Genomic DNA, 9984 nt, shown 5'->3' with positions numbered 1-9984 from the left:
CATATCAAGGCATCGAATGGGAGAAAAGTAAATTAAGTTACCATTGGATTTACTGGTGAGGTTTATACCGTCCGATTTCTTCTGACGGTAAATCCAATGGTAACTTAATTACCGTCGGAGTTTATTTATTTTTTCGATGATAAATTCAACGTTACTCAACATTTTTCTTGTAATGGACCACGAGTTTTATATTTGGGCAAACCTCCTCGAAGTTCGCCGAGGAGGACGGCGAACTTCATATAATACATGAAGTTCGCCAAAGGGAGCGGGCAGTGACGGATCCAGAAAATTTTAAAAGTGAGAGCAAAATAATATAGCAAAATAATAAAAAATATTAATATTAATATATTTAGATATTTAAATCTTGAAGTATATTAGTTAATCAAGTTTCTGATAAAATAAATGTAATTAATACATCTAAAAGTATAGTAATTTAAAAATATTTTTTTCATTTCAATATTTCAGTAATATTGCATGAGTAATACGTTTATTATTAATACTTGCGTCTAGTCAAGCATCTAATATCTATCAAATTATATTTATATTGATTATTTTTTATATGATACAAAAAAAATTATAACTCAATAGCTAAAATATTTATAAGGAATATAACTCGAATGAATTAATTTAGAATTTTTATTATTTTTTGTTTTGGTGTCTGAATTTTTTCTAAAATTATATGAATAATTAGATTATTATTAATATTTGTTTTGAATTTATATAATACCATAATTTTTATTATTGTATTAATATCTAATAACATAAATATTTTTTACATATAATTTTTTTTGAAGTGTGGGGACAAATAAATTATTATAATTAGGGTAATTATCTACACATATATATACTTGTTATTAGTTTTTTAAAAGTTCAATAGGAGCAATTATCCCACACAACTACATATAGATTCGTCTCTCGGAGCGATGAATCTTGTGAAAACGTCAAGATTCGACGAGGAAAATGGTGAACTTTTCCCAGACGTGAAAAAAAAAAAAAGATTTCGAAGTTTAAAGTCGGATTAATATTTTTTTTGGTGGAAATAAGAATTTTTTTTATTTTATATGAGAAAAATCCGTAAACCTTCAGTTGCTCTCTCTCACAAGCAAAACAAAAACCCATAAAATCCTAGCCATATATACATGATTGAGCTAGTTAGCGATTATTATCTAGCAAAGAGAGAAAATGCTTCATTAATGTATAGTTTGTGTCCTTATTACAAAAATGATAATATTCCAACAATTATACTAAAATAGAAAACACCTTAAATAGTAGTGTTCTCCTTTATACGAGAACCTCCCTATCTTCCTAACCGCTTAACGGTAAGCATGAATGGTGAAGGTGATTAGCTGATTTCTATATATAACAACTATAACAAACAAATAGATATAGGGGGGGTTATCCATACCTGATTAAAGCTCTATATATTGTGTCGGTGTGTAATAATAATAATAATAATGTTTTGAATTAAGAATAATGTAAGCATTATTTTTTTTGTAATAATATCAACAAATAGAAATATATGATTGTGTACATAATATCGTTACCAGTTAATTGTCTTCAAACAATACAAAGAAGAGAAATGCTAGGAGCCAGTAACTATACAATTGACCATCATTAATAATCTTTTTAATGGTGTAAAATTATATCTAATGGTAGAAAATCACTCACTTTTCTTTTAATAGTTAAGTGCTGGCCACAAAACACAAAAGTTGTTGACTCCTAGATTTTTTCTAAAAAGAATAACTAAAAAAATCATAAATTAAATATTTTAATAATAAAAATTCACCTACAGTTATTTACATGAGGTTAATATTTAAGAATTATTAGATAATTTGATAAATTAAATTAAATTATCATCGTCTTATCGTTATTAATTATCAATTTTACATAAAAATAATTATATGAGTCTTCACCTATTTTAATATACAAGTAACAATAATTCGCACTATATAAAACAATAATAGTGCCCTAAACTTTAATTATCTAAATCCCTAAACTTTAATTTACCTAATAAAACAATAATAGCAGCCGGCCTATCTATTTTTCACATTCCTCTTCCTCTACAATTCCCATTGTCCTACTTTGTGATTTTATTTCATGAAGTGGCTTCTCCAATATTGCATGATAGCAATTGAGACATGGATATGGACATGGACATGAAGCTATAGAAATTCCAATAAGATGCCTGTTGAGCTAGCTATAAAGTAAAGAGATGGACCCATCTTAGCAAATATGTCAATCCCTTGCTTAAATCTACCCCTCGGCGATTTACGTATAACAAATTAAACAAAGTCAAAGTATAAGGATTTTGCTGTCCATAACAAAATCAAGATGTATCAAATAATGGCATATCGAGGGGTTTAATTTCACGGTCCAATATTGAGCTGAATTAAATAATTAATTAACCTAATTGCCATATTTTGCGTAGTTACGTGATCCCGGCGTTGATGAGGGTTTTACTTTCACTATAGCTCATTGATTAGAGCAATTAATTAATTAATTAATTAACCACCATAATCCATTGCTCTCTTCTTCCGCGATAGTTGCCCTACTTAATGTGTTATTATTTTATTATTCTTAGCGATAAATAATGTAGATTGGGAAGTATATATGGAATATTAGAATATTGTTCAACCAATTAAACATCATAGTCAATTGGCATGAACTCTTACATATTTTCTTGTTGGATTTTATTATTACACAAGATGATGTAAGATTTCATCCAAGTTTGTATATAATTCTGTTGAAAACACGATAGGGAATACTAAATGCGGATATTTGCTTTGTTGAGATATGACTCATAATTCACCATGACGATGGTAGTAAAGGCATATGTAGTTGTAGATTTATTTCTATGTAATCCACGCATTACCACAATTTAAGCGAATTGAGTGTGTTCCAGCGTGAGAATTCACTTGAACCATGTGTTTGTGAGGGGAAACTGCATACCATGATGCCAATAATGTTAAACTACCAAGAGAGACAAGTTGTAGAATCTTGCATACGGCAGTAGTATACTAGTATATATGGTTATATATGCAACCAAATTAGGTGAAGACCAACACCAATTTTTCTTGTTAACCTTTATTTAAGTAAATACTCCTTTTTTGAATGGTAAAAAAACACTTTATTTTTCAAACAAAAATATCATTTACTATTCATTTATTTAAAGAAATTTTCACTTTAAACAAGCACACTTTTATTTTTCTTTTGGTCTTTATTTAGAATGCTAACGACTAAGATGAAATAAAAGTTTTGAATACAAGATTGAGCGGTTGAGATGAAACGTGACTGTGCACACAAGAGTTGAATTGGATTCCTTAGAATCAATGTTTGAGGGAGGGAGGGGCTTGGTTACGTTGCTGAAACGAGAAATCAGGAAGAAGCACACTGGTCCATGCATGGGACCTACATGTTCAGTTTAATCACGCCATTCCACCCGGCTTTAATCCCCTTTATATACCCATTACTCCCCCTCTCATTCTTCGTACACTTAACACTTCCCTCTCTCATCCCCTTCTCAAAAATACTAATTAACAACTTCCAAACATGACAACCACTTCCCTTCTCTTTCTCTTTCTCTTTCTCTTCTCTCTCCTCTCCCCGGCCCTCATTTCCTCTTCCCCTGTCCAAGACCCTGAATTGGTAGCTCAAGAAGTGACCAGGTATAATTAAAACACTCTAACATGCATTCAATGTCTTTGTTATTAATGCTATTACCATTCAAAAATTTAGTAGCTAAATCAGTTATTTTATGTTTATGGATTATAAAATTTATTTTATATTTTATCATATATTTGCATTGAGTGACTAAATTTAATATTTTTTACAATGTGGGGTGCAGGCAAATCAATGCGTCTGTTGCTAGGAGGAACTTGGGGTACTTGTCTTGCGGGACAGGTAACCCAATCGACGACTGTTGGAGGTGTGATCCGAATTGGGAGAAGAACAGACAGAGGCTTGCAGACTGCGCTATCGGCTTCGGGAAGAACGCCATTGGCGGAAGGGACGGAAAAATCTACGTGGTGACTGATTCTGCTGACGACAACCCAGTGAACCCGAAGCCGGGGACGCTTCGCTATGCAGTGATTCAGGACGAGCCCTTATGGATCATATTCGCAAGGGACATGGTGATTCAGTTGAAGGAAGAACTTATAATGAACTCCTTCAAGACCATAGATGGGAGAGGTGCTAGCGTGCACATTGCTGGTGGACCATGCATAACAATTCAGTATGTGAATAACGTTATAATACATGGTATTCACATACATGATTGTAAGCAAGGTGGGAATGCTATGGTGCGTGACTCCCCACGGCACTACGGGTGGAGGACTCTATCGGACGGTGATGGGGTCTCCATATTTGGCGGGAGCCACGTGTGGGTTGATCATTGCTCCTTGTCTAACTGCAGGGACGGTTTGATTGATGCCATTCACGGCTCCACCGCAATTACAATTTCTAACAATTACATGACGCACCATGATAAGGTTATGTTGTTGGGTCATAGTGATACATATACACAAGACAAGAATATGCAGGTTACTATTGCTTTTAACCACTTCGGTGAAGGCCTTGTTCAGAGAATGCCAAGGTAAATTTAATTTTAGTTTGATGGAAAGAAACGAAATTGATTCAGTGGGGGAAGCAGTGAAAATGATAGAAATAAATGCATGTTGTTGCTTTTTGTCAATATTTTTTTTTTCTTGAGTCTTGAAAACTAAAGTAGCTTTTACTATGTGGGGTCCTTGGTGGTAGATAGTAGTGAGATTTTGAAAATCGGTGGTATTGTATTGTGCGTGTAGGTGTAGGCATGGGTATTTCCATGTGGTGAACAATGACTACACACACTGGGAAATGTATGCCATTGGTGGAAGTGCCAACCCAACCATCAATAGCCAAGGCAACAGATTTGTAGCACCAAATGACAGGTTCAGCAAAGAGGTATACTATATATACTTTCTTTTTTTTTTTATTAGTATAATAATGTTTTTATAATGTTATTTTTATATAAAAATATTTTCATAGAAATAGTTCTTTAAAGAAAATGTAATTTTTTTAATAATGTGAATTTTAAATTTGGGAATAGGTGACAAAGCATGAGGATGCACCAGAGAGTGAATGGAGGGGTTGGAATTGGAGGTCAGAAGGGGACTTATTGGTAAATGGTGCATTTTTCACTGCATCTGGGGCTGGAGCCTCTTCAAGTTATGCAAGGGCTTCAAGTTTGAGTGCAAGACCATCCACTCTTGTGGGCACTATAACAACTGGTGCAGGTGCACTCGTTTGTAAGAGGGGTTCTCGTTGCTGATTTTTATGATTATGACACCTTAAGAAAGGGGTGAAAAAACAAATATTTAATCAAAGAGGGAGGGAAGTGAAAGACAAAATGGCCTTATTTTATATAGACTATATGGTCATTTCTGTTAATTGCTAGGACTCAAGTCTCCTAGGATTCTCTTCCTCCATTCTTTTGGGGATTATTTCTACTATTTGTATTTTGTTTGTGATGTTTTGCTCTCTACTTGTACAACCACTGACAGTTAATCTCTTAGAACCGAATATGTTGGTCAATGTCAATGGTCTAAGAGAAAACAAGTACAGAAGAGTTGATATGTAATATATACAAAATTATATAGTGTTGCTTAATTTCTTTGTTGAAATTCATTTTCTCAGCATAACTATTAACAAATTTATTGGATAATAAATTAATAATAGAATAATAAAATTTAAATAAATATAAAAAATAAGTTCACACAAATATTATGTTATTTTTTAATATATAGTACTTTTTTTTGTGGGTCTGTGACCGACACATGGGTGCAGAGGGGAGAGGGCAGAGAGTGTTGACCAGAAGCATAGGCATAAGAAAAAGTGCAATAAATGGAATCGAATCGAGAAGCAAAAAGAAAATCTTTCTGTCCACCAATCAAGGATTTGAAAAAGTTGAACAACCGAAACAACTGTTAACGACTAAGCTGACAAAAGACAGAAGCTGCACTCTGCAAGGAGTAAAAGCCTAAAAGGTTTGAACTTTGGAACAGCCACTTCATTTCCTTAATTAATTACTTTATCCGTGCTTAATTTGCATAAGAAGTGCCCATAGATGGGATTTAATTAATCCTAACCTTATATAATCTCTTTGCTTGATGTGTTATTTAACTTTTAGAGAAAAGAATAAATCGATTTCTCTGATTTTCTGGTATGTAGACATTTAAATTCCTAAAATTTTAAAAATACATTTAAATTTCTGATCTCTTCAAAATCTGGACACATCGATCATTGAGTCTAATTTGTCTAATTTTAAAAACTCTCTCACGTGTGCATCCGTATCAACCAGGTCAATACAACGGGAGTCACGTTTGATTTTTCTGTTGGGTTTGACATACTCAAGTGAACATGCGGGATCGATATGTCTAAATTTTGAAAAGGTCAAAAACTTAAATGTATTTTCAAATTTTTTAAAAACTTAAATGTCCATAAAATAAAAGGTCAATGACCTATTTATCTTTTTCTCTAACTTTTAAATTTGCTTCTCAATCTAATTTCATGATTAAGTAAAATTAAGATATTAGTCATATTCAATGTGAGATAAAATTTAATTTAGTTATTGAACTTTCATTTAATAATTAAGTTAGTCTCTATATTTAAAGAGCGTCACTTACATAAAGATATAAGAAACAACTTTTTTTAAATATACATTAATTTTACCAATTAATAATCAACATATAACATTGATCAAATCAAAATTCGGTTCATATTTAACGATTCTTTTTCTTTAGTCATAAACGGTTCTTTTTTGGTTTTTTTCTCACCGCCACACTTCTCCCATCCTACCGTCACTGTCTATCCCTCTTACGGTCTCACTGCAAAATTTTCGTCTTCCCGCATTTGAGGGCTGAGGCAGAATCGTCGCTGATGGTTCTAGTTGAACTTGAGAAGGAGGGAGGGTAGTTGAATCAAGTTGGCTTAAAACTTAGAGCTTCAAACTCTGTTTTAGCAGTAGCTCGAGTTGCAGGAGATTATTTGAAATTATCTCATACACAGAACATATAAAGAGCAGGGAAGAGATGATGAAGACCAGCATGTATCCTGGTTCAGATTCTTTGTGCAATGAATCCTACGTCCAATCTCCACCACAAACCATGGTGGAATTTTTACTAATCATTCACAGATTACATACACCAATACTATTGAATTTTTCCCTAATTCAACTAGTATATAACCCCTAAGCTTTCAACACCAAAGCTTAGCTTCCCATAGTGTTGACCCAACTAGGAAGGAGAATTTACACAGATTCAATTTTTTCAAGTGCTAACCCAACTTGATAAGGAGAACTAATCCTAGTTCATCAACTCAATACATCAGAAATTAGTGGCTATTCTGCATCACTCATGCCTTTTCTCTCTTGGCTTTTCAACCTCTCAATATTTGCCTTTTCAAAACAGAAAATGACACAAGACAACCATAACAAAAAAATCAGAAATTAAGCTTGAGTAGAAGAAAAAGATTCCAGCTCAATGTTTGAGATGGTGCTCTGAATGTGTGCTCTCTTTTTCTTACTTTTAAATGATGGAGTGAAGTTTCTTATATATCTTAAACTGGGATTCATTGTTGCTCCTTCCTTTTGCTTGTCCTTGCTGCCCGTTGGAGCTGTTACAGCTAGCAAGCTGTCCTTCTTCATCATGCTCCACTACCCCTGCTGGGTGAGGAGCTCGACCACTACCTCTACTGTCCTTTGCTTGGCTATCTTCCTTGGCATGCTGTCCTTTATCATCCTGCTCCATGATCTCTGCTATACGAGGAGCTTCACCACTACCTCTGCTGCTTGGCAAGTTTGTGTTTTGCTCTCTCATTACTGAAATTTGCTTTACTGTTTATCCTTGGAGAGGTGGAAGTGTACTAGCTGTCCTTGGTGTGTTGTTTCACCCTTTTTCTTCCAGCTACCCTTTTTCTCTTTGCAAACACACAGCCATTTAATTGCTGAATGGTGCTACGAGGAGTTGTTGAACTTGTTTACAGCACCAAGGAACAATGTGAGCTGTTCTTCTATTTGCTGTGATGGGCTGATGCAGCATAAACTTGGGCCTGCAACAATAAAAACTCTCATAAAATAATATTGGGCTTTCAACCTAATTGAATGTTTGTCATCATTATACACCCAAAATCAAACTAGACTTAACAATCTCCCCCTTGATGACAAATATGATAAAATAGAAAAATTAAAAACTAATTTGAATGAGTTAAGAACACTTCCCTTTGATGATGTTTGGATTGTGAGTTGCTCTCCCTCAATACTAGCATTACTCCCCCTTGATCATGGCTTACCTGGACAAAGCTTAAAAACAGCCAAGAAAAATATTTCTAAGCAATATATCATAGCTATAATGACACAGAGCAATTAACACTAGGGATGATGCGCATCACTGGACAAAATAAGTTAATTAGCACCACAAAGCATCAGTGTTCTTAACTATCACTATTAATCCCTAAGCCAAAGCTAATATTCCCTTTTTTCTCCCCCTTTTGTCATCAAGGGAGGAAAGAAAAAACCTGCACAAAATCTGTTAGTGTCTGGTGTATATAGTTTAAGTAGCAGAGTAGTTAAGGTCTTTACAGTCATCCAAAAAATAAACAAGTTCAAAAGCAAACAAAGTCTTAATCACAGATGAGAAAAAATGAGTTAGGCATCAGAGTTAGATTCATCAGAGGTTCCATCGTCCTCCCCCTCATTGTTAGAAGTTGTGAGGCCAACCTCGACATCCTCCACAAAGTCTCTCAGAATCCGAATCCTTTCCTTGGTCTTCTTGAGAGCATTTTCTTCCAAAACTTGGTTCCTTTTGCGCTCGGCACCATGAGTGAAAAAAAGGTCTGTCAAATTGATGAACTCTTCAAGTACATTCTTCAGAATACGTGTCATGACCTTGATCGTAGTGAAGGTGAAAGGAGGAATCAGAGGATCCTCATCAACAGAGGAAACATCAGTGCTGTCATCAGTTCGGCAATGCCTGGGAGTTGTTTTCTTTACTGTACCACCTCCTTTGATATATGAGTTACAATCTTGTGAAATTTCAGCCCCAAAATCAACATTGTAATATTGAAAAATTTCTGTAAGAAGCATGCCATAGGGTAAAGTATTTTTGGTACTGATGCAAGCATGCATATGTCTCACAAGCAAGTATGCAAAAGAGATAGGAATTTTTGAAAGAAGTGCATACAAAACCAGTGTGTCACAAAATGAGACGCGTTGAAAAGAGCCGCTCTAAGGTAAAATGATGTGATTTACAATCCGATGCAGCTAGGCACGGACTGGACCAAGAGACTTATGAGTAGGAGTGTTACCTTCAAGGAGAGGAATATTGATGCAGACAGTGCTTAGGGCATCAAAGTAAGAGACATTGAGCGTGTCGTCCCACTTACCAGAGGTGTAGACATCAGGTCCTCGGTCCTGGTAATCTAAGGCTTTGCCTAGGTGATATTTGTCAAGAATGATCACTTTGCCTTTAACAAAAGAGGCGATTCTCCATTCTTTGTAGGATATGTTGCTATAGAACTGTTTTACCAAATCAGGGTAAATTTTCTCTTTGATGGACAGTATGAGTGTCCAACCTTGACATGAAAATAATGGGGTAAATTTCAGACCTTTCCTATAGAATTTGTCTAGATTGACAAGCTTAGCGGGACAGAGAGTACGTTTGTAAACATCTTTGCAGAAAAACAGATAGTTCATGAGAGATTGAAAGCGGCGACGATCATAAGACTCATCAAGAAAATCAACATAAAAGGACTTGTAAGCAATAGAATTGGAGAGTCTAGGTTCAGCAACAGGATGAAGATGAAAGTCAATGACTGTACCGCGAGTATGGCGAGCCTGAGTGGGGGGGGTTCTCTTCTTCTTCGTGAAGAGGACTCTTTCCTCTTGAAGAACTGGGTTTGGATGAACTAGGCTGAGAGGAGTTTGGAGGAGGAGGAGGTGTAGGGCGAGGA

General features: G+C 34.8%; 1 protein-coding gene across 1 annotated transcript; it reads left to right on the top strand.

Annotated features, from left to right (window-relative positions):
• On the top strand, positions 3469-5650 carry LOC107630952 (probable pectate lyase 18). The gene is made up of 4 exons (XM_016334253.2): positions 3469-3665; positions 3845-4591; positions 4803-4941; positions 5087-5650. The coding sequence occupies exons 1-4, from the start codon at positions 3550-3552 to the stop codon at positions 5306-5308; spliced, it is 1224 nt and encodes a 407-aa protein (XP_016189739.1). The 5' UTR covers positions 3469-3549; the 3' UTR covers positions 5309-5650.

This window comes from Arachis ipaensis, chromosome B01, assembly GCF_000816755.2.
Source record: "Arachis ipaensis cultivar K30076 chromosome B01, Araip1.1, whole genome shotgun sequence".
NCBI classification, from domain to species: Eukaryota; Viridiplantae; Streptophyta; class Magnoliopsida; order Fabales; family Fabaceae; genus Arachis; species Arachis ipaensis.
This window is presented reverse-complemented; position numbering and strand designations above follow the sequence as displayed.

Excerpts from the sequence above, each read along its gene's own strand:
- LOC107630952 (XM_016334253.2), top strand. The coding sequence starts at position 3,550 with ATGACAACCACTTCCCTTCTCTTTCTCTTTCTCTTTCTCTTCTCTCTC. Across the intron at positions 3,666-3,844 it reads GTAGCTCAAGAAGTGACCAG|GCAAATCAATGCGTCTGTTG; the intron begins GTATAATTAAAA and ends TGTGGGGTGCAG. Across the intron at positions 4,942-5,086 it reads ATGACAGGTTCAGCAAAGAG|GTGACAAAGCATGAGGATGC; the intron begins GTATACTATATA and ends ATTTGGGAATAG.